The sequence below is a fragment of the Choloepus didactylus genome (genome assembly GCF_015220235.1).
Source record: "Choloepus didactylus isolate mChoDid1 chromosome 26 unlocalized genomic scaffold, mChoDid1.pri SUPER_26_unloc2, whole genome shotgun sequence".
In the NCBI taxonomy this organism is placed as follows: domain Eukaryota; kingdom Metazoa; phylum Chordata; class Mammalia; order Pilosa; family Megalonychidae; genus Choloepus; species Choloepus didactylus.
In genome coordinates this window covers 1202623-1225620 of record NW_023637615.1, presented here as the reverse complement: position 1 = coordinate 1225620, position 22998 = coordinate 1202623, and the positions used below count along the sequence as shown (strand labels likewise).

The 22998-nt window shown below is 51.7% G+C and overlaps 2 protein-coding genes across 6 annotated transcripts; both read left to right on the top strand.

The window, feature by feature from the left end:
- The first annotated feature begins 17898 nt into the window (after window positions 1-17898).
- On the top strand, window positions 17899-19170 carry LOC119525785. 5 transcript variants are annotated; one of them, XM_037824573.1, is made up of 2 exons: window positions 17899-18768; window positions 18904-19170. In XM_037824573.1, exons 1-2 carry the CDS (start codon window positions 18031-18033, stop codon window positions 19153-19155), a joined length of 990 nt encoding a protein of 329 aa, XP_037680501.1. In that variant the 5' UTR covers window positions 17899-18030; the 3' UTR covers window positions 19156-19170. The 5 variants fall into 5 exon arrangements, with proteins under 5 accessions (XP_037680501.1, XP_037680500.1, XP_037680499.1 ...); XM_037824572.1 differs by having other exon boundaries at window positions 18871-19170; XM_037824571.1 differs by having other exon boundaries at window positions 18868-19170.
- A 1113-nt stretch (window positions 19171-20283) lies between these two features.
- Window positions 20284-22921, top strand: LOC119525763. Its single transcript, XM_037824555.1, has 3 exons — window positions 20284-20290; window positions 20420-20664; window positions 21638-22921. The coding sequence occupies exons 1-3, from the start codon at window positions 20284-20286 to the stop codon at window positions 22811-22813; spliced, it is 1428 nt and encodes a 475-aa protein (XP_037680483.1). The 3' UTR covers window positions 22814-22921.
- The last annotated feature ends 77 nt before the right edge of the window (window positions 22922-22998 follow it).

The following is a 22998-nucleotide window of genomic DNA, read 5'->3' as shown; positions in this document are numbered from 1 at the left end:
AGCACTACATCCCTGCCTCCCATTTTAAGAGTCCCCTATTTTACACCTTAAATTGGTTTCAGGTAAATGTATGTATCTCTTCCAGTTGTAATCGGCATTTGATAATAGCACTGGAAACTTGACTAACTTTATCTTTTGTTTTTTTTTTTTTACAGATTTTTAACTTGGGCTGTGAAGGATCTCAGAGTGGCTTTATTTTAACAGTTTTTATGTGACGTGAATTTTTAAGGCGGTCGTGTGTTTTTAATTGGCTCGTAGATGTTTTTATTTTTGAATTGGCTGGTTTATGTTTATATGATGAATTTGTAGATTTTTTACTTGAACTCCGAGGAACCTCTGAATGGCTTATGTTTGTTTGATTTTGTAACATTTAACGCTGGGAAAGTGTTACTCGGACCTCAGAATGGTTTTATTTGAACAATTTTATGTAAAGTGAATTTTTAAGTTGTTTACATGTTTTAATTGGATCGTAGATGGCTTTATTTTTGGATTGGGTTATGTTTATATGGTGTATTTGTGACATTTGACACTGGGAAAAAAGTTGCTCTGAAATAAAAGGTTAAACTTGTTATCTTTTCTGTGATATTTACCGGGAAAAAGGGGGAATTGGAGGGTGCGGGGGGAACTGGGGGCATTGGGGGAACCTGGGGAATTGGAGGATGCGGGGGAATTGGGGGAACTGGAGGGTGCAGGGCAGGAAGAAAATAACATACCACTATGCCATGGCATAACATGGGATATTTGCGAAAACCCTGGGACTTTCGAGATCACTACTTGGTACATAATGAGTGCGGAGTGGGACATGTCCACCACACGCAGTGAGCAACTGTAGCCTGACGGGCTCTAAGCTACCTTCAGCCCCTGGGTGGCTTTTAAACCACTACTTACAGCCATCAAACAAATATGGCGCCCAATTTTATTAAACTTACTAGGCCTGAGGTTAACTTTTGTGTGGAAAAAATACTGGGGGGATGTTTGGAACAGAGGGAGGTGAACGGCAGGGCCCTAGAGACCACCTGTGCCGCGCTGCGCGAGATCATCGCGGAGTAGGATCTCACGTTCGCAGACCTGAAGCGAGCGCTGAGAAAAGGCGCGCACCCCCTGGCGGTACTCACACAATCCCTGGCGACACTGAGTAGGGATGTGGAGTCAGCAAACCGGGGGCGGGTCTTTGTGGTCGTGGCCTTTGCTGTGTACTTCCACGAGAGCCTGGACACCTGTCCGGGCATAGATGAGGAGGGCCGCTTTAGGATCGTAGACGGTTTCATTTTTGGATTGGCTTATGTTTATATGGTGTATTTGTGACATTTGACACACCACCCGCAGCGGTCGCCCAGCAGGTGATCTCGCCGGAACCGCCATTGTCTCACAGACCGTCTTTTACCTATATGTTGCGAAACCGGCCCGCTGCCGGCAGTTCGAAGAGGACTGCGTGCTGATCTTACGGGGAGAAGGTTACAGTAGTCGCGACCCCAAGGATCCCGAAAGAAATACTACTACTCCCACCCCAACCCCCACCAAAGTGAAGAAGCTGGGTCGCCTGGTTGTGGCCGCCGGAGTAGCTGCAATGGCTGGATTTCCTCTTTAAAAAACTGGTTTAGCGCTGCAGACAGAGAACCACCGTCTCCCTCCCTTCCACCCCCCTTTCTGTTCATCCAAATAAAAAAAAAAAAGAGACAAGTTTTTAGTTGGAAATTCGTGCTTTGAACGGTTTTATTTTTTTCTTACACGGTTTTTAAATGTGGGCAGATGATGGAAGAGGTTGTTGGGGTGACATGTTAATTGTTTATCTGTTTAAAAGTTGTTCGAAGAAGAGCTTCTGGAGTTTGTTGTGGCCAATGTCTGGTTTGAAGCTGGCCTCCACGTTGGTGAGTCCCGGCGCCTTTTTCCTCTGGGGCTCCGCGGGAGCGGTTTCCTTGGCGCCCTTGGGCGGCGGGGGCGGTTGCTGTTGTTGGCCATCATTGACAGCGGGCGGTTCCGGCGAGATCACCTGCTGGGCGACCGCTGCGGGTGGTGGCATTTGATGCGGGTGTTGGCTCTGTTGGGGGGGCACCTGGGATGAGGACTGGGGGTGAGGCGCGGCGGGTGCGATCCCTGGCGCCGGAGCGGGTGCGGGCGGCGGCGCCGGCTGGTGCGGTGATTGTTGCTGATGCTCTTGGACTACTGGCAGGGACGGGTGGCCTCCCGGCGGGCCCTCCCTCCAGATAAACGGGGTAGGGTAAGGACCCTGGTGGAGGTGGTACTATTGGGGGTATGTGTAAGAAAGGGATAAGTTTAGTTTTTGTCCCGGCCCGCGGGACGATCAACCGAGGCTCCAACTCCTGCGAGGGAAGAATGGTATGGGACAAGAGACACGAAGAACGACAGCAAGACAGGTTTCTGATCAAGCTGCAAAACTTTATTGAAGAGGCAGGGTATATATACTCTAAGGTAGAGGGAGTGGCTAGTACGAACGGGTGGCGGCCTAGGATTGGTGGCTGCAAAGGCGGGTGGCGGTCTAGGATTGGCTGCTGCTGTTGCTAGGGCGGATGGCAGATGTAAGGCTAGCACAGAATTGGTGGCTACTGTTGCTGGGGTAGAAGGCAGGTAGTAAAGCTAGCACTCTAGGCGCGAATCTTAGGCGCCAACGGCTATCACTTCCGTAGAAGGCTGAGGGCAACTTAAGCCGCTATTGCATCAGCCCTAGCAGTCATATTGCATATCTCCGGCATCGCTGAGGGTGGATTTTATACATGCTACCTTAATCGTCCCCAACATCTCCTCTCTTTGTTTTTCAAAAGGATGGAGGAAGAATGCTGATCGAGCACTCTTTTGGCATTAACCTGCTGGGGGAAATAGAGGCCTCATTCCCCAAGTTGTTTGTGGCTCTGTTTTTCTGGGGAGGGGAGTTTTTGCAGAGCGAACCCCTATGCAAATGAGGCATATTTCTCAAGGAGCTCAAAAATGGCCTTTAGTTGCTTTGGCCCTCCTTTGCAGTGCTTTGCCTCGCACCCAGCGGTACCAATCATAGCATACGCTAGAAGCATACTTTGGAGTTATATGCTGCTCCCGTAGGAGGGGGTTTCTTACCCGTAAGGATGGGTAGCAGTCAGATGATCTGTGATAATGCACTTGAATAGGCTTGCTTAGGGCAGAATCAATTTGGTCCTTAACTAGCTGTACTATTCTTTTTATGGCCCAAGGTGCAAAGGATATTATAAGGAGTATGGTTACTAAGGGGCCTAGTATAGGGAGGAGGTAGGGGAGGATTCCATTAAGCCCCCAGGAGATACCCCCTTGGGTTTCTCGCTCGCGTTTGCGATTTTCAATTCCTTCCCTAAGTTTGGTCATGGAATCCTTAACTATGCCAGAATGGTCAGCGTAAAAGCAACATTCCTCACCTAGCGCAGCACAAAGCCCTCCTTGCTTAAGGAAAAGCAGATCTAAGCCTCTCCTGTTTTGGAGAACAACCTCCGATAGGGATGTAAGGGATTTTTCAAGATGGGTAATGGAGGTTTCAATGCGGGCTAAATCTTCGTCTATAGCAGCTCTTAGGTGGGAGAAGCCTTGGTTTTGGAGAACGATAGAGGCGATTCCGGTGCCTAGGCCAGTAATACCTAAAAGAGAAGCAATAGTAACAACCATAACAAGTTCTCTTTTCTTTCTCAGCGTGGCTGGAGATTGCGCGACCAAGTGGTGATAAAGGTCTTCCTCTGTATGGAAGAGGACATGGCGTAACACAGCCACTAAGAGGCACATTTCCCCTGTTTCAGTTAGGGCTTTTGCTGATAAGCAAGGAGTAAGCCCCGTAGAAGAGCACAACCATTTTGCCCCTGTTGGGGGGATATAGAATTTACCAGGCGATGGAGAGGACGACTGTGCACAGACTGTTTTTAAGGAGGCGGAAATGTTACCAATACAATGCCCAGAGTGAAGAACGGATTGCATAGTGAGACCGATTTTTCTTGCATTCCAAGGGCATTGGGAAGGATTGTCTTCATTAGAAGTATTAAATGTAACATTAAAAGCTATAGCATCATAATAAGGAGGCTTGGCAGAGAAACACAGCCAACAACTACGAGTAAAATTAGGCTGGGAGGAGTTTAGAGAGAGAAAGGTTGCGGGACACTGTTATCGAGTTCCGACTTGGCGGGCCTGGGCCAGGGGAACTGATCAGCCCCTAGGAAAGGTAGTGGGGCACGGGTGGTAGCGCCCTCCACGGCCCCCCGGGCCTGAGAAAGTGGAGCCGAATGCAGGCCCCATTTCCTCACCCCAAAGTACAACCGTTGGGGAGGGCTTGCCGGAGAAAACCCCCCCCCCGTGCCTTACCCGCACCCTCCACCCTCTTCGTTACCGGAGCAACTCCCGCCCCTTTTCAAACAACCTCCGCGCCCTCTCAGAACCAATCCAAGCCTTTAACCTCTACAGCTACCCCGCCCTCTAAACCGCCCGATATAAGCTTGTACTCTCCCCTAATAAACTCTCTTGGCTTCCTCACCCTCAAAGAAACATGTCCCGCCTGTTCCTTTCTCGCCGCCCTCCACACCGTGCACGCCACCGCCGGGGACCGGGCCCAGTCCCCCGCCTCGCCCTCGCCTCCGGGAAAGAGCCCCCGCCGCCGGTACCCTCCGAGCAATCCCGAGAGCCTAGGATTTAGCAACCGGCCGCCACCCCCCCCTCAGACGAGTCAACTGCGACCGCAACGGGCGCCCAACGTGGGGCCGGTCCTCTCCACGCAGCGGTCCAGTAAAACCACCCGCTCGCCCGGACGCCTCTCCAACTCCCCGTCTCCTCGCCTGCAAGGTAAGGGCCGCCTCTCCCTCGCCGCTCCACGTCCGGAGCCGCCTCTCCCACGCCGCTCCGCGCCCGGGCCGCTCTTCCTTTCCCGCATTAACCTGGCTTTTGCCCCTGACTACCTTTCGTCTTCTCTTCCTATGTCCCCCCATTCCTCCTAACACTCTTCCTCCAGTAGCTTTCCCTCTTCCCCTCCATTACTTTGCTGTGGTCCTTTGTGTCTTTGTTTCTTTGTTTGGCGCCGTGTGCCTCTTTGCAACCGCCCCCCCCCAAACTGCTCTCGCTACCAGAGGGTCCTGCTTTCTATTCTCGCCATCTCCTTCGGCCTCGCGGCCACGGTTTACCTCATTTTCTTTACTCAATAAACAACCCCCCCTTTTTTCTCCCTCCGCTATGGGTAATCGTCTATCTGCACGCCAAGCACCTCAAGTTCGCGCTCTAGCGGGTCTCCTAGACACACATCGCTGTAAGGTGTCTGTCCGACAGCTGCAAGTATACTGGGACCTCCTGCTGCCCTTTAACCCATGGCTCACCACTTGCCATCTTTGGGACCCTGTTACTTATAATCGCCTTATTGATCGGGTCACCAACGCCATGGAACATGAGAGCAAGCGCTTCCCTCCCGGCTTGCTCCCCACCTTAATAACTGTCCGCTCCTGCCTTCAAGGCTCCCTCCCCCCTGATCGAGGCCCCATTAAATCCAAGGAGGCCCTATCAACTCAGTCAACAGATTCAGACAGCGAGACCAATGCAGACCACGATTCGGACGCAGAATCCTTAGTCGAGCATATTAACAACGCGCTCGAAGTCGCCCCCCAAAAACAAAGCAATACTAAGTCTCTCCAAAATGGCGAACTTCCTCCTTCTTCTTCCACTGAGGGGAGGAAGTGCTCTAGTGATGACGTCAGCCCTAAGCCGGGCCGGAAACCGCATGCGCTTTACCCCGCCCTTTCACAGGGCGGAGCTAGTCCGCCATCTTATGCCTTAGGCCCCGCCCTTTCACAGGGCGGAGTTAGTCCGCCATCTTATGCCTTAGACCCCGCCCTTTCACAGGACAGGGCTAGTCCGCCATCTTATGCCTTAGCCACTCCCACCACGCCGCCATCTTGCGACGCTTGGGGCCTCCCACTTCCGCCTCCCCCTTCGGCGAGCTCCCCCTCGGAGCCGCTACCGGCAGCTGCCGCCGCTCTTCCCACCCTGCGGACTAACAACCCCTGGCTGCCTTCTACACCTCAAGGCAACCCTTGGGACAACGCTCCCCCTACCCCCACTCCCGTGCCAGGCCCTCTGCAAGCGCGTCCTCCTTTCTCTCGTGCTTTTCGCTGCTTTCCTCTTAACCTTACCCCCACACCGCAGAAACCGTACGACTGGTATCCCATTGACTCAGATACTATCAAGCAGCTTCGCAGGGCCGTCAAGGAAGACGGGTTAGGTAGCCCATACGCTTCCCAAATACTGCAGGATCTCTCCATGGACTTTTGCCTCCCCCAAGACTGGGCCTCGCTTGCCCGTACCATTCTTAACCCCGGCCAGTTTGTTGATTGGCGTGCTCACTTCCAGGCGGAAGCAGCTAAGCAAAGCGAGCAAGACGCAGCCACTGGAGTCTATTATCACCCCGAAGCTTACTTGGGCACGGGAGCGTTTATAAATGCATCTGCTTATATTAATGCACCTGCCACCTTTTGGCCTATCCTTCGGGGAATCGCCTTGCGAGCTTTTGCCAACTGCTCCGCCTGTCGGCCTAATAAATTCACCAAGCTCTTCCAGGAGCCGAGTGAGCCTTTCGCCACCTTTGTCTCCAGAGTCGAAGAAACCTGCGCTCGAAAGGTAAGTGATCCCCAGGCCCAATATTACATGTGCCCATCCTCAAATCCTGGAAAATCGTACTGTAATTCCCCCAACGAGTACTACTGTGCATACTGGGGGTGTGAAACATTAGCCACTAATTGGAAGCCTCCTGTTCCTAATCATTACCTTACCTTAAAGTGGGCCCCTACAGGGTGCAAACTCCCTACAGTTAACTGGCTCGGCCAAGAAAGCGAGGGATCCTGCACACATCTTAATCTTACAGTGCAGCTCCCCACTGATCCCTCCTGGTTACTCGGTCAAACTTGGGGCTTCAGAATCTATGAGAAAGGAGCCGACTGAGGATCACTTATTCTCATAAAAAAGGAGGCTGTAAGCCAACCATGCCAAAATACTGCATTAAAAACACCCTCTGGCATAGGTCCCAACCAAGTCCTTAACCCCCTTTTTCCACAGCCCTCCAGCCGCACCTCAGCTGCAAACAGCGTATCACCAACCCCACCACCCCAACCTTTTCTACCCCCCTCTCATTACTCCTCTCCCCTCCTCGGCCTTATCCAAGCGGCCTTCACCTCAGTGAATTCCTCCAACCCCAATCTTACCTCCTCCTGCTGGCTTTGCCTCTGCACCTCCTCCTCCCTGTATGAGCCCGTCGCCTCCAACCTTTCCTTTTCAGAAAATACAGAGAATAGCCCCTCGGAATGCAATTGGAATACCTCTGCCGTCCCCCTAACCTTTCATTCAGTCTCCTTTACAGGACAGTGCATCCGCTCTCGCTCAAGTAACTCTCCCAACCTCACAGCTTGTGCCAACTACTCATCTCCCAGCAGCCCTGCCAAATTTCTTATTCCTCACAACTCCTCCCAATGGCTCTGCTCCTCTACAGGACTTACCCCCTGCCTTAATGTGCAAACCCTCAATACAACTAATGAAACTTGCCTCCTAATTGTCCTTATCCCTAGGGTCCTATACCACAGCGAAGAAGATTTCTTCCTCCGCCTGGAAAAAACTGCAGTTCCTGCCACTCTGCAAAAGCGAAAACCCATCACCGCCCTCACAATTGCCTCTCTCCTAGGTCTTGCAGGCGCTGGCACCGATATCTCTGCATTAGCCAGTCAAGGCTCCGCCCTAACTCACCTCCGGGCGGCTGTTGACGAGGACATTCGTCACCTACAAAACGCTATTTCCCATCTTAAAAATTCTGTCAACTCCCTCTCAGGTCGTGCTCCAAAACCGCCGAGGTCTCGACCTTCTCCTCCTCAAAGAAGGAGGCCTTTGCGCCGCACTAAAAGAAAAGTGCTGTGTATATGCCAATTCCACAGGTCTCGCCGAAGACAGCCTAAAAAAGGTCCGAGAGGGACTAGAACAACGCAAAAGAAACCATGAAACCACCAACTATTGGTCCCACATCTTTACCCCCCTCCTCCCATACCTCCTCCCTCTCATCGGCCCCCTACTAATGATTATTCTAGCTCTCACCCTAGGGCCCTGCATTATCCGCAGAATTGTCCAGCTTGCTAAGAACCAAGCCAATGCTGTCTTTTCATCATTTGTGCAAGTCCAGTATCAACAACTTGCCTCCACTGAAGAAGCTGACCCTCTGCAGCGTCGCTACCCTCGTCCATCCTGCAAGCAGCGAGGCCCCTCTCGAACGCCCGGGCACCACACCAACGTCGAGCTCCAGCCTCTCTGACTACCATCTACCCCTATCCCTTCCCCCACCTCCCCTTTCCCTCATCCCTTGGCGGATCTCTCCAGTAAGCTTCTTCCTCTAATTAGAAAAGAAGGGGGAAATGCGGGACACTGTTATCGAGTTCCGACTTGGCGGGCCTGGGCCAGGGGAACTGATCAGCCCCTAGGAAAGGTAGTGGGGCACGGGTGGTAGCACCCTCCACGGCCCCCTGGGCCTGAGAAAGTGGAGCCGAATGCAGGCCCCATTTCCTCACCCCAAAGTACAACCGTTGGGGAGGGCTTGCCGGAGAAAACCCCCCCCCCGTGCCTTACCCGCACCCTCCACCCTCTTCGTTACCGGAGCAACTCCCGCCCCTTTTCAAACAACCTCCGCGCCCTCTCAGAACCAATCCAAGCCTTTAACCTCTACAGCTACCCCGCCCTCTAAACCGCCCGATATAAGCTTGTACTCTCCCCTAATAAACTCTCTTGGCTTCCTCACCCTCAAAGAAACGTGTCCCGCCTGTTCCTTTCTCGCCACCCTCCACACCTTGCACGCCACCGGCGGGGACCGGGCCCAGTCCCCCGCCTTGCCCTCGCCTCCGGGAAAGAGCCCCCGCCGCCGGTACCCTCCGAGCAATCCCGAGAGCCTAGGATTTAGCAACCGGCCGCCACCCCCCCTCAGATGAAGCGGGCTATCAAATGATATGAACGGGCTTGAGGACGACAATATTGGAATGTTAGTGAAAGGGGGGGTAGTGGGGTGAATTTTGGAAAGATTTGTACTGGGCGTGCTCGGGACAGGAGGGGTAGCTGGAGGCGCGAGCACTATATTTGGTCCAATGGAAGAAGGCTTTTGCTGTACTGCTTCCTTTTTTATTACAATAAGAGTTCCTGGGTCGGTTGATGAAAATAAGTAGATTCTAAAGCCCCATGTCCGACCGTTTAACCAAGAGTTATCAGTGGGGAGTTGTACGGTGAGATTTAGTTTTTCACAGTTTGAGTCACCAAATGTAGATAAGGTGGTGTGTTTACCGAGTGTGCAGCCAAGGGGGGACCATTTTAAAGTTAGGTAGTGATCAGGGGCGGAAGGTTTCCAATTGGTAGCTAATGTTTCACACCCCCAGTATGTACAATAGTACTGGTTGGGAGTATTGCAATATTGTTTTCTGGGGTTGGAGGCCGGGCACATGTAATATTGGGCTTTGTTAAGGCATGGTGCGCCGTCTGAACATTTAATTAGATCACTGGCATAAACAAGGAAGGAGGGGCGTCCTGCTGTAATTTGGATTTGCACAACCGTGGAATCTTCCCATCGTGCCAAGGTCCATTTCCAAGGCTGATGGGGGTTGGAATTGCCGAAGGTGGCACGCACACTTTGCAGGAAAAAATATAAGGTGGCAACTTTAAATGGCAGTAAGCGTAACAACGCCATACTAATAGAGGCTATTGGTCCTTTCTGTTAAGGGAGACAAGCTAGCAAAGTAATACACCCTACGACACACAAATATGCTATAGCAAGCAGGAATCTTTCTAACAGATTCCAATCTTTTGGGGCAACGGTTGCTAATCCGGCTGCAAACAGCAAGGCCAAAAGACTAATGAGTAAAAGCCAATAGTAATTCAAGTGGTAATTCATGTGATTAGTGATGGAATAAACCTGTAAGCAGGACTTCTTTCCACTTCCGGTTGTGTGCGGGCTGGTCGTCTCCGGATGGGTTATAGCAGGAGTTATTGATGCGCTGGAAGAGAAAAGAAAGATATTTTTCTCAGGGAGAGGCTTCTACCCTGGAAAGGTTATCATTAAGAGGAGGGGAGGGAAGTGTCTCAGGGGTTTGTTTCGGCAATGAGGAATTAATATGTTTTATCAGCCGTTCTGGAAGCCAACAAGGACCTTCTCTTTTTTGATCATATATGCAAGCAGAGCCTCGTCCCCAAATAATCACGGGGTCAGGCCCATTCCATTCTGACGTTAAGGGGTCACGCCACATAACAGTGGCTTGTTGCATTTGTGTTTTGGGATGCCAATGTCTGTCAGCTGCAGATTGTCCTTCATCATCCAGAGTTAGGAAGTTAAGAACAATAAGAGCATGATGTAAAAGGTCTTGAGGTCATTGTTTTGTGAGATTGAGAGTGCTTTTGGCTAGGCGGCACAGGGCATTTTTTAAGGTGCGATGTGCTCATTCTACTATTCCTTGCCCCTGGGGGTTATATGGTATTCCCATAGTATGCTTAATTTGTAATTGTTGACAGAAGGTTTGAAAATTTTTTTCCAATATATCCAGGCCCATTGTCTGTTTTAATGATTTTAGGTTGGCCTAAAGTAGCGAATCAGTGTAGTAAATGAGAAATAACATGCTTCGAAGCTTCTCCTGTTTGCAAGCTAGCTTGAATAAATCCACTATATGTGTCAACACAAACATGGATATATTTAAGTTGCCCAAAACCGGCAAAGTGGGTGACATCCATTTGCCAGATTTCATTTGGGATGAGTCCTTTTGGATTGACTCCTAAATGAGGGACTGGTAGTTGGGTCACACAGTTTTTGCAGGCTTTAACAACTTCCCTTGCTTGTTCCCTTGTAATATTGAATTTTAAGCGAAGGGTATTTGCATTTAGGTGGTGTTGAGCATGGGCTTGAGAAGCTAAGGTTAGAGAGTTAGAAAAATTAGGACATATTAATTGGGTGGCAGCATCTGCCATTGCATTGCCTTCCGTTAGAGGGCCTGGCAAGTGCTGGTGGGCACGGAGGTGTCCTATAAAAAAGGGACGCTGTCATTTAAGAATTAGTTTTTGTAACTTTGAGAATAAGGGAACTGCATTGGTGGATGGTTTGATAAATGGAGTTGTTTCTAATAGCGGTACAGACTGAGCTATATACGCGCTGTCAGTATACAAATTAAAAGGTCGGTCTTGGAGATGGGAAAAGACCTGCAGGACTGCATAGAGCTCAACGAGTTGAGCGGAGGTATAGGGAGAGTGCAGGGAAAATGCCTGGCCTTGGATGACATATGCTGCGGTCCCATTTGCTGAACCGTCAGTAAAGACCAAAACAGCAGGGTTTATTGGCTTTGTTTTGGTGACCTTTGGGAAGGTGAACTGATGGATTTTAGTGAATTGGATTAACGGATCGCTGGGGTAATGGTTATTAATATCACCCAGAAACGAAGAGCATGCGATAGCCCATTCGTCGTCGGTTTGGAAAAGCCAATGGATTTGATCTTGGGTGTACGGGATGATAAGGGAATCAGGGTCTTTTCCAAACAACTGGCGACTAGTTTGTCAGCCTTTAGTTATGAGGGCAGCTATAAGAGAAATATACGGTAAGAGCACCTTTGTTGGAGTAGCAGGGAGGTGAACCCAAAGCAATGGGTGACCTCGCCCGTTTGGTGATTTTAAATTGGATTGCCAGAATACACCTGTAGGTGTGTGGGTTGTGGCAAGAACTATAAAGACTAAAGGCTGGTGGTAGCTTATTTGATAGCAAATTTGATTTTGGATAGCCTGATTGATGATGGTGAGCGCCTGCCTTGCTTCTGGAGTTAGGTTTCTGGGAGAGGAGGGGTTTGCATCTCCCTTTAAGATATTATTGAGCGGCAGGAGAGTTTCAGTGGGCAGTTTTAGGTAGGGGCAAAGCCATTGAATGTCCCCTAAAAGTTTTTGGAAGTCATTTAGCGTTAAGAGATGGGAGGTTCGCAATTGAATGCGAGGTGTTAAAACTTGCTGGTGCCAAAGTTCGAATCCTAGATAGGAAAAGGGATCTGAAGTTTGTATCTTATTAGGGGCTATTTGAAGACCTTTTGCTGTTAGATGTTTAAGAAGATTCTGAAAGCAAGAATGCAGTTTAGATATGTCCTGGCCTGCTAATAGAATATCATCCATATAATGGAGAATGTAAATTTGTGGCCATAGTTGTCTGACAGGGTTGACGGCATCAGCAACAAATTTTTGGCATAAAGTTGGACTATTAGCCATGCCTTGCGGTAAAACCTTCCATTGAAATCGAGGCATAGGGCCTTGAAAATTAATTTGAGGGACACTAAAGGCAAAATATTGTCTATCTTCCGGGTGAAGGGGTATGGAGAAAAAACAATCTTTTAAATCTATAACTATTTTGTAAAAATTAATAGGGATAGCAACTGGCGAAGGGAGGCCAGGTTGCAGTGCTCCCATAGGTACCATAGCTTTGTTTACGGGTCACAAATCTTGCAGCAATCTCCAATTACCTGATTTCTTTTTTATGACAAAAATAGGAGTGTTCCAAGGGGACTGAGTAGGTTCAATATGTCCGGCATTAAGTTGTTCCTGTACTAACTTTATAGCCGCTAGGGTCTTTTCCTGAATTAGAGGCCATTGATCAACCCACACTGGTTCCGTAAATTTCCAGGAAATTTTTTCAGCATGGGGTACAGGGATGTCAATGGCCATTAGGATAAATTTTGGGAGAACCCAAGTCCTGTTCTAGCTATATTAGGTGTTACAGAGATGGGCAGTTTCATCCCTTGATTAGTTTTGCCCAGGCCTTTGCCAGGGAGAAAGTTCATTTTAAGCATTTGAGCAGTGACTGTATCACTAGGGCTGCACATAAAAACCTTCATTTGATTTAATATATCTCTGCCCCATAGATTGATGGGGAGATGGGGGATAACATATGGTATAACTGTACCAGCATTCCCTTCCTCATCCTCCCATTTTAAGGTTTGTGAACTCTGTAAAGGATTTGTGGTTTTGCCTATTCCTTGTAAGTGGGTGGCAGCGGCCGTGAGAGGCCAGGATTTAGGCCAGTGATTTGAAGATATAATTGTGGCGTCAGCCCGTGTCTAAGATACCTTCAAAAGATTTACCATTTAATTTCAATCGTAAGATGGGCCGATTATGGGATATTGGCTGTGCCCAAAAAATATCGGAGGATCCAGGGGCCTCTGTAGGGTGCTGGAGTTTTTTGAAGTTTGAGTTGACATGCTGAACGGAGAGTATTATAAGTTGCGCTATTCGAGTGCCAGAAGGAATAGAGATAATATTGTTTGAGGTGGCTGCGATTATTTGTATTTCACCTCTAAAATCATTATTTAGCACACCTGGGATGATTTGTACTCCGCGCAGGGTGACACTAGCTCTTCCCAGAATAAGACCAAAGGTATTAGGGGGTAAAGGTCCATAGACTCCTGTTGGTATGAGGAGAGGACTGTTTTCTGGGGTTAATATTGATTCGGAGGCGGTACAGAGGTCCATTCCTGCGCTCCCTGCTGTTGCTCTCCATAAGTCTGAGATATAGCAGCGTGGTTTATGATTGGGAGCACGGGTACTGCGATTGGGGATGGCTGAACAAACCATACTGCCCCTGGGTTCGTTCTGGTTGGGGCCTGGGGCCGGCCCCATTGGAAGTTTCCCTGAGGCTTAGGCTTAAGGGGTTGGCCGTTTATGTCTGTCTGAGAATGGCATTCAGACGCCCAGTGAAACCCTCTTTTACAGCGGGGACAAATAGAGGGCGGCAATAGGGGTTTGTTGATAGTGGGTAAGGGGGAATTAATCCGTGGCACAGGGCAATTTTTTGAGAAATGGCCAAGTTGCTTACAGTTATAGCATGTTGGAGGCCTTGCTTGTGCCACAAAATTTTTGTGCTGCGCTGCAAAATTTTGAAGAGCGGCGCCAATAGCTATTCCAAGGGTTTTAGTGTGGCCCGATGCCAGAACAGAGCTTTATGTAATTATTAAGATTGGTATTACGAAAGGGGCGGATTGCTGCTTGGCAGGCAGCGTTAGCATTTTCATAGGCCAGGTGTTTAACGAAATCACTTTCGTTTTCGCTGGCCCCAAATAAACGCTCAGCCATGTTTTGCAGGCAGCTAAGGAAATCAGTATATGGTTCATCAGGTCCCTGTCTTAATTTAGCGAGAGAGGCAGTGGTGGCGCCCTTTTGCGGAAGTTTTTTCCATGCTCTAAGTGCAGCTGTTTGTATTTGCGCTAAGAGACCTGGGGGGAATTGAGCCTGCTTATCATTTTGATGGTAGGGACTGTGACCTAAAAATTTATTTAAGGTCCAAGTTTTAGAAGTGGTCTTACGGGCATTACGGGCGGCATATTTTTTACAATGCTCCTCATAATCGGATTTCCATAACAGGAAATCACCGCCAGACAAGGCAGCTCTGGCTAGCTGGGACCAATTGTTAGGAATAAGTTCCTTTTCACTAAGGCTTTCCAGCAGGGCGAGCGTGAAAGGGGTGGTAGCGCCATAATCACTCACTGCCTTTTTTAATTTCTCTAGATATTTTAGACTAAGTTTTTTATATTTAGCTGTTGAGGTGGAACTAGCTTCCTCCTGCTCTGCTTCGCTAGATTCGGGGGAATCTGATTTATTACTCTCCTCGCTATCGCTACTAGAATCGCCATTTTTGGAGCCAGCGACACCATTTTGGGAGCCGGCGGCGCCATTTTGAGAATCTTGAGTCTGACTACGCGTAACCGGAAAAGCATAGGCGCAGCGAGTACAATGGAGGCGCGATGAGCGGGCATTTTCTGGAAGCGAAAGGGCTGCAATGCTTTGAGTTGCCGACCGGAGGTCCGCGAGCAAATCGGCGGTATGCTGCCGCTCCTGTTTAAAAGTTTCTCTAAAATTATCGGCGTGTAGCCGGAGATTTTCTGTGGCTTCTTTTAAAGCGCGAAACTGAGATAAGGGTGTGACTGGATAAGAATGAGAATATGGTTTGAGAAAATCGGGTGCGTAAGGGGGTGGCCGAAATGGAGGAAGGGAGTTATTTTCTAAAGAGGGAGAAATTTTAACCTCCGGTTCCTCCAAAGAGGGAGAAATTTCAGACTTTGGGTCGATTTCTTGCTGATCGGGCGACAAACTGACTTGACTGGTTGGGGTATTTGGCCTATCCCTGTTAGGATTTTCGTTTAAGGGATATTCAGGCATGTTAATAATTACTGAGCCGCACGCTGAAGCAGGGCGAGAGTGCTCTTTCAAAGCTTCCTCTCCTAATTTACAGAGGTTTTGAATGTCTGAAGCTGAAGACTGGACTTTTAGAATTTCATTAATTAGGTTCCAATAAGAAAAGGCAGTAACCGGGACCTTTTCAGGACCAAAGGATCGAAAATAATCTTTTAAACAATCTCCAACTCTTAGCCAGCACTGGTGGTCTATAGTACCTTCTCGAGGGAACCAAGGGCAGGTTTTTAACAGAAAATTAAAAAAGCGCGTGAGATCTTTTTTCTTTACTCGTGTTCCTCGTGCCTTGAGTGATTGCTTAACTTGACTAACATATAATTCGTGTTGGGAAATTCCTTGTCCCATGATGAGGGTGGGGGCTTACCTTTTGTTGCTTTCTTTTCTTCTTCTTCTTTCCTTTCGCCGGCACTGATCGACTGGTGAACGGATCTGTCTCGCGAGCGCGCTTCCCCGCGGCGATCCCGGGTGCGGTGAGTGTGAGAGCTCTCTCCTTGAGTGCGGCGTTCTGTCCCTCACAAAGCTCGAGCCCCACGTTGGGCGCCAGTTGTCCCGGCCTGCGGGACGATCAACCGAGGCTCCAACTCCTGCGAGGGAAGAATGGTATGGGACAAGAGACATGAAGAACGATAGCAAGACAGGTTTCTGATCAAGCTGCAAAACTTTATTGAAGAGGCAGGGTATATATACTCTAAGGTAGAGGGAGTGGCTAGTACGAACGGGTGGCGGCCTAGGATTGGTGGCTGCAAAGGCGGGTGGTGGTCTAGGATTGGCTGCTGCTGTTGCTAGGGCGGATGGCAGATGTAAGGCTAGCACAGGATTGGTGGCTACTGTTGCTGGGGTAGAAGGCAGGTAGTAAAGCTAGCACTCTAGGCGCGAATCTTAGGCGCGAACGGCTATCACTTCCGTAGAAGGCTGAGGGCAACTTAAGCCGCTATTGCATCAGCCCTAGCGGTCATATTGCATATCTCCGGCATCGCTGAGGGTGGATTTTATACATGCTACCTTAATCGTCCCCAACAAGTTTTCACATAGAGACAGCATGGAATAAGGGAAATGGAGGCAAAACCAGTTTAAACAAGCCCCATGATAAAGAGAAGAATCTGTCAGCCCCTTATATGGAAAAGTAACCATGGTTACTAGAATGTAAAGAAATATGAGGTAAAATAAGAGGCAGGAACTCACAGCAAAAAAGAAAAACTTTTTTTAAACTAAATGAACTCTCTGGGATAGGCTGATCAGTTCCAAATCTCAATAATGAGCTAGTTGGCTCTCTGGGATTGGCTGTACAAATTAAAATCTCAAAAGATGAATTAGTTAGTGTTCTCGGATAGGCTGTAACCTCTGTAGTATCCAGTCAATGGGGAAACAGGGGAGGGACTTGCGAATTAGGAGTAGGAGATTTAAAGATGGCCATTCTCTTCCTCTGGCGCGCCAGCCTGCCACGTTTGGCTGGACGCCCTATCTTGCAAGATTGCAAATAAATTCTTTTCTCCTCCAAAACCGAGTGAGCTTTTATTCCCTTACAGCTACCGCTTTATTTCCGACAGTATGGATTTGGGGGAAGAGGGTGAGGACGGGAGGGATGAGGAGAGGTTTGGGGGGCGACGACCGCGGCTTGGTGCTTCAGGGATTGGACCTCCGCTTGGAGATTTGAAATGCTTTTGGTGAGCGAGCTCAGGTTCTTGTACAGAATGGACTGCTCCCCGGGAAACATGGCCCCGTCTACTTCACCTTCTCCTCCCTCATCTGGGCCGTCAGCATCTCTTTTCCTCTTATTGGACCCATGCCGGGTAGAGTAGCCCCCGTACCCGCTATAGCCCCCGCCCCCGCCGCCGCATGGGTAGATGTTGCCGCACGGATGGAAGTTGTTCGGGTGGACCGGGTTGCTGTGCGCCAGAACAAAGGGGGACGCCCCGAAGAAATTATGCAGTTCTGGCGCCAGCCGGGGTGGAGACGAGAAGGGCGGTCCTCCGTCTGATTGCGACAGGGGAAAGTAACCGTAAGGGAGGTGGGGTTGCGGCTGGAAGCAGTGTACAGAGTGTTGCTGGTGGGGCGGAGGCTGGAAAGGGAAGAAAGGGGCCGGGCGTACGGGTAACCGTAGGGACCATAGGGGTCGCCGCCGCTGTACTGCACTCTGTTGCCGGGAGGAGGGGCCGCGGCAGATCCTCCCTGCCGGAGATTTTCCAGGTTGGTCTGGAGCATGGTCACGAAGGTGGCGCGGGGAACACTGATGGTCTCCTCGCCCCCGGTGCCCGCGTTGCCACTACCCCCCGCTCTCATGGCAGTAGCGGTAGTCGCTCCGGGAGGATGAAGATCAGGAGTTGGGGGACGGGGAGATGTTGGATCCGTGAGAGACTTCCCCTCCTCGCTGGCCTTTAAATATGTTAGCTTTTTTTTGATTGCGGCCACGTCTTTGTCTGCCTGTAGGAGCTCCAGTCGGTTCCTGATGAACCCCGCGTCTACAGCTTTGGCCAGGAGTGCCTCAGGACAGGCAGTGAAGACCGGCGCGGGCACTGAGGCGAGGTCCACCGCCTCGCAGGCCTCAGTGACCTTTTTAATCTCACTGGAATTGAGGGACTCAAACTTGGAGAGTACCCAGTTGAGGTTCCGGCCATAGACTGCCACCGCCCCGCGGCGCCTGCCCAGCGCGCAGATGGTTACACGATGAAGGAGGGCCGGGGGGTGGGGGGGTGGGGGGGAGGGGAGGGAGCCCCCGCCTCGTCATTTTGCTGATGGACTTGGGTTTGGGCTTGGGCGACTGCATCTGCTAGGCCGTCTGGGCGCACGGACGAGAGGGAGAGCTCCGGAAGCCAGGCGTGGAGCGTCTCCACGATGGGGTCGGTGGGTAACTGCGCGCTTGGGGTCTGTGCCACACTGGAGTTGGGGAATATGCGCGTGACCCAATCCAGGAAGTCCTCTGAGGTGATGACCCCCACGAAAAAAAGCCCATGGTTCACCCAGACCAAGCCCAGGGAGACGCCCACCTCCGCCTCAGGGAGGTGTTCTATGTTCAGGGGGATGGGCGGCGGTAGGGAGAGGTATTTAGAAAGCAGTTCCTTGTCGAGGACCAACACCAGCATGGATGTCTTTGGGGCGCACGTATGGCGGGACAGGCGTATGAGCGCGGGGGTGGAGAGCCTGATGTGGAAGGCTGTGTACGGGCAGCGATTAAATACGCTCACCAGTCAGGAGCTCAGATACCTGCACCTGGTGCTGTGTAAGATGTACGGGCTGTGTCTCAACGTATACTTACTTCGGGAAGCCGTCGCCAACGCGGGCAACCAGGACGACGTGGTCTTAGGCAGGAAGGTGCCCCGCGAGGTCTGGAAATTTATCTATGATGGGTGTGTGCAAAAAATGGGTATTACGCACGAGATGCTGGTAGAGCAGGCTAGCAGTGCCGCCCTGTGGCTCCGTCTTAATTCCAAACCCGAGCTGCTGGCTGGACTCAGCAGCTACATCCTGCACAGGCTCGGGGTGAGGGTACCGGTGACGGTGGCCCCTAGAAACCTCAAAGATGGAAACTACCTCTACACCCTGGGGGGTGTCCTTCCCGGAAGGTTGCTCATGGTGATTGGATACTGCCTGTTACACGGTGGGGGAGGGACGGGGAAGAACCCTGGGTCAGGGTTTTCTCGGGGAAGGGTTTCATCCTCTATCTGATGTTAGCAGGGTACCTCAGGCTCCATAAAACTTTTCTCTCAGAGGCGACGAGCGCTGGGTATCTGGGGCCGGTGGATGTTGTCTGTGGGGATCGGAGATGCATGCGGGGAATCCCGGCACAAGAAGGCGGCGGCGCGGAGGAACAAAAGAAGGCGCAATCGGATACACTTCACTATCTGTTTATTTTCAGTAACAGCCACTTGTTCTAAACCACAGCCATGGTTGTTGGCAAAAAGCCCAAAACAACAAAATAAAGTCTGTCATAGTCATCATGCCCCGCGAACTGTGCTCTGATGATTGCTTGGGCCGCCGCGGTGGGGGAGGGATTGGCTAGGAGGTTGGCGAGACCCGCCTCTATGGACATCCTCAGCGCCGTCCTGGCCTGGAGGAGGGCAGCCGGGTCCCTGAATGAGAGTGTCTGATTAATGATCTCGATGAGTTCATTGAACTTGGCACCACTGAGTTTAATGACCTGGGGCGCAGAAGGACTCCGTTCCAGATCCATCCTGCTCTCCAGGGCCAGGAGGGTAACTCCAGGAAAAAGGGCTGATATGGGGGCCTGTGGATTGTGGGCGAGGGAGGGGGCGAGATAGTTGCTAAACAGGAATGATGTCAGTTGCCCCCCTTTAAAGACAACACGGCCAGCGGACTGTGATGGGACTGTGGTCCCCTGGGGGTTTTGAAAGCGGCTCCCCAGAAGGGATGGCATGTTGAGGCGCCTAGAGGAGGTAGCAGTGAGCTGGGCCGTTTCCAGAAGCAGGTAAACCACCACTAAGCATTCCAGGGCCTTCAGTCCCACCCTGAGGTTCCACTGAAAGGCCGCGAACGGGGGAATGTCTGGCCCAAAAATACTGTTAGTGATTGTGTACACAACATCGGGGGGGGGGGGGGGAGTCTGGCCGGGGAACGGGGTAGATTTTGTGGAGGGAAACATGTTATATTTTTTGAGAGTGGTATAGATTCTATGTTTGTTAAAGAACCCTGTCGCGTACGTGTCCCCCCTCTCCAGGGGCGCCATGGAGGCCCTTTGGCTGTTTGTGGGGTATGTGAAGTCAAATCCCAGGTTCACGTGATCGCTTTGTTTGAGCTCGGTCACCAGGAGCTCGAGTTTTCCCTCCAGGTTAGCCAGCAACTCCTTGTGCGTGACGGGTAGTTCTGTGCCCGTTCGGCTGGCATAGTAGCCATTCAAGAGACACAAGGCGGCGTTAGTGTCAGAGAGGTGTCTCTCGTCAGAGAACCAGTCATCGGTGGCGGCAGCCAGGGCGGAGGTCACCGTTTGCATGAGCTTAAGGGACGTTGAGTTTTGGAAGTTGTCAATCCCGCGCAGCCCTTTGGGGAAAACCCGCCTCTGCATGGCTACGTTTGTAAAGTGGGAAAACCAGGGCCCATAGCTGGGCTAAGTGTGGGGGTCTGTTGCCAGCCATGGCGCGTAGCCAAACGAGTTAGAGAGTGCAGTGTTTTAATATGCGTTAATACCACCCCGAAATAGTACTGTCGGGCCCGGGACTTTGCCTCTCGGATGGGCGGTGAGTCACCGCCCCGGGCCCTTCCTCTTTAGCCCTGCCAGCCTCAACTTGTCAAACCACCAACTCCCGGAGCCTCCGAACCCCGGGCTCCGGCTCGGGCTCCGCCAGGCCCGGGGAGGCCTCCAGGCCCCGGGGACTCGGCCAGGCCGGGTCCCCGCTGCCCCGGACCCGCCGGGGGCGGGGAGAGCGGGCGGGGCGGGGCGGCGCGGCGGCCCGGCATGGCGAGCAGCGCGCCCAGCATGGAGCGCACCGGGCCTCCCCAGCCCCCAGGGTCCAGGTGAGGGGTCCCAGGGGGGCCGGGGGAGCTCCCGGCAGGCTCCGCTCACTCCAGATTACCCAGGGGGCTGCGCGAGGGGGGCTAGGGTCTAATTTGGGGTTGGGGGTCTCTCCGCGCGCCTCGCTTCCCGGAGATGACAGCTGGGGTGGAGCTGACCCCGTCTCCCCGGTCCCGGGTCCCCGGGTCCCCACCCTCCCGGGGGTCTCAGGAGCCCTGTAACAGTTGCAGGGTGGCTTCCCGGGCCGGCCTCTCAGACTGAGTTGGGGGAAACTCCTCCTCACCCCTGGGAAGCTTCGGCGTTTTTATGGACATGTTAGGCACTGGATTTTCTTGACATTTTGGTTTGTCAGGGGAATTTGAGTGTTTGGGAAGCATATAAGGCGGGTTGCTGGTTCGGCCAGTCGCAGACCTTCTTGCCTGCCAGGTTTACCTCTTCGGCTGCTTTTGGAGTTTACTACACATACCTACTGCACGGTTTTTTTACACGAGTGGATGTAGTTCCAGGGCCCCGTGGGGCCGGGAAGCGGATAACTACTGCACCTTGCCCTGACCCCCTAGCCGGGCAATGCCCGGTAGGGAATAGGAATTTTACACCCGGCCTAGTTCCAGGGCCCTGTGGGGCCGAGGAGCGGATAACCTTGCCGTGCCTTACCATGGACCCCTAACCAAGCGGCGCCTTACCATGGACCCCTAACCAAGCGGCGCCCCACACAGCCAGCCTAGTTCCAGGCCCGGGTTTACAGCCAGCCTAGTTCCCCGCGCGAGATACCCATCGGGTATCGTTAGTTAGGAGCTGGCACTCGCCTCACACCTGCCCGCTGCCATGAACATCTCTGCTACCTTTCCCGTAGGCCCTTGGGAGATCACTGCATGCGGGGGCATCTTTCACTTAACCAACTACGCCGCAGTCAGGCAGCAGAGTGGCAGCACATCACTGCCGTTCCAGATTGTGACACTTCCCTTCTCCGTCCAGCAGATGGTGCGAGACTACGCCTCCTTCGGACTTCTCTCCTCCTTGCTCGAGCTGGAGCCATTCACCCGCGGCGTTGCCGTGCTCCTCCCGGTCGCGCGGAAAACAACTCATAGGGGCGGCTGTCCCAGCAACACCCTCGCAGTGAAAGTAGTGCCCTGTTACCTCTTTGACTACCACAAACACATCACCTTCTCGGTGTGGGGCTGTGAGTCATCCTCAGAGATCCCCCCACGGACCATAGAAATGGCCATCCTGTGGGTCAGCCCAGTACCCCAAAACAGCCTATGCACTTACGTCTCCCAGGGACAGGAGGACCCAGATGCCCGCAAGTATGAGGACCTCGTCGTCCCAGACACAAAGTTCGCCCTCTTACAAGAGGGCCAGGATAACAACAGCCTCGTCCTCAGTGGCGAGGCCACCCAAGTCGCTCCCCAGACCTACTTCCTCCACTTTCGCAGTACAAGAATCAGTCGCTTCTTCCAACTCTTAGATGCCAGAGTTACTAACCTAGGTAACAAAAACACCATCGCCCCTAAGAGCGTCTCCCTACACTATCTACCCGATGCAAACATGTTTCGAGCAACCATCAAGATCATGGGGAATGTGCTGCTGCAAGACAGCCTGTGGGTCCAGCTGCACATCTGCACCAGCGGAAACCCCTCAGAGATTATACTCCATAAAGCCAGCATACCCCAATCCTCATCATCCCAGGGAGGGCATTTTATTCCCCTTTTTCTGGAGAAGAAAAAGGTCGTGAAGCCGGGAGAATCGACCACCTTCAGAGTTATAGCCTGTTTCCACTTGGGACAAAGAAAATCTGGGAAAACCCCTGCTCTCTTCATAGCGGGCTTGGAACAAAACCAGACAACGATCGTGCAGCCCACCGTTTGGCTACCCAACATAAGACTCCATGTCACCGTTACCAACAACAGCCCCAAATTACTCATCCTCAGGAAAGATACCCCGGTAGCCGCCGCAGTCCCCCTATATTATACTGACAGAGACACTCCAAGTGAGCAGACTCCAACCCACGGGCTCGTGTCCTGTGACCTAGACCTGATGAAGCTGGTGTGGGAAACAGCCATCATTGAGACGGGAGAAGGAGGGATGATATTTTACCCAATGCACATTAAACTCCGAGAACTGAACACCACGGATGAACCCATGGACCACTGAATCGCAGCAGCTTCCCCCATCCCCTCCCCTCCACCACGAACATCCCATTCCCAACCCACCCCCCTCCCGCCCATGGATGTTGATTATGAAAAACATAACAAATAAACTTAGTTCAGTTTTTATTCCGTCTCTAGTGTTTGCTCTGTTGCTACATGATGCTAGCTCTCTGATTCATGGGTATCTTC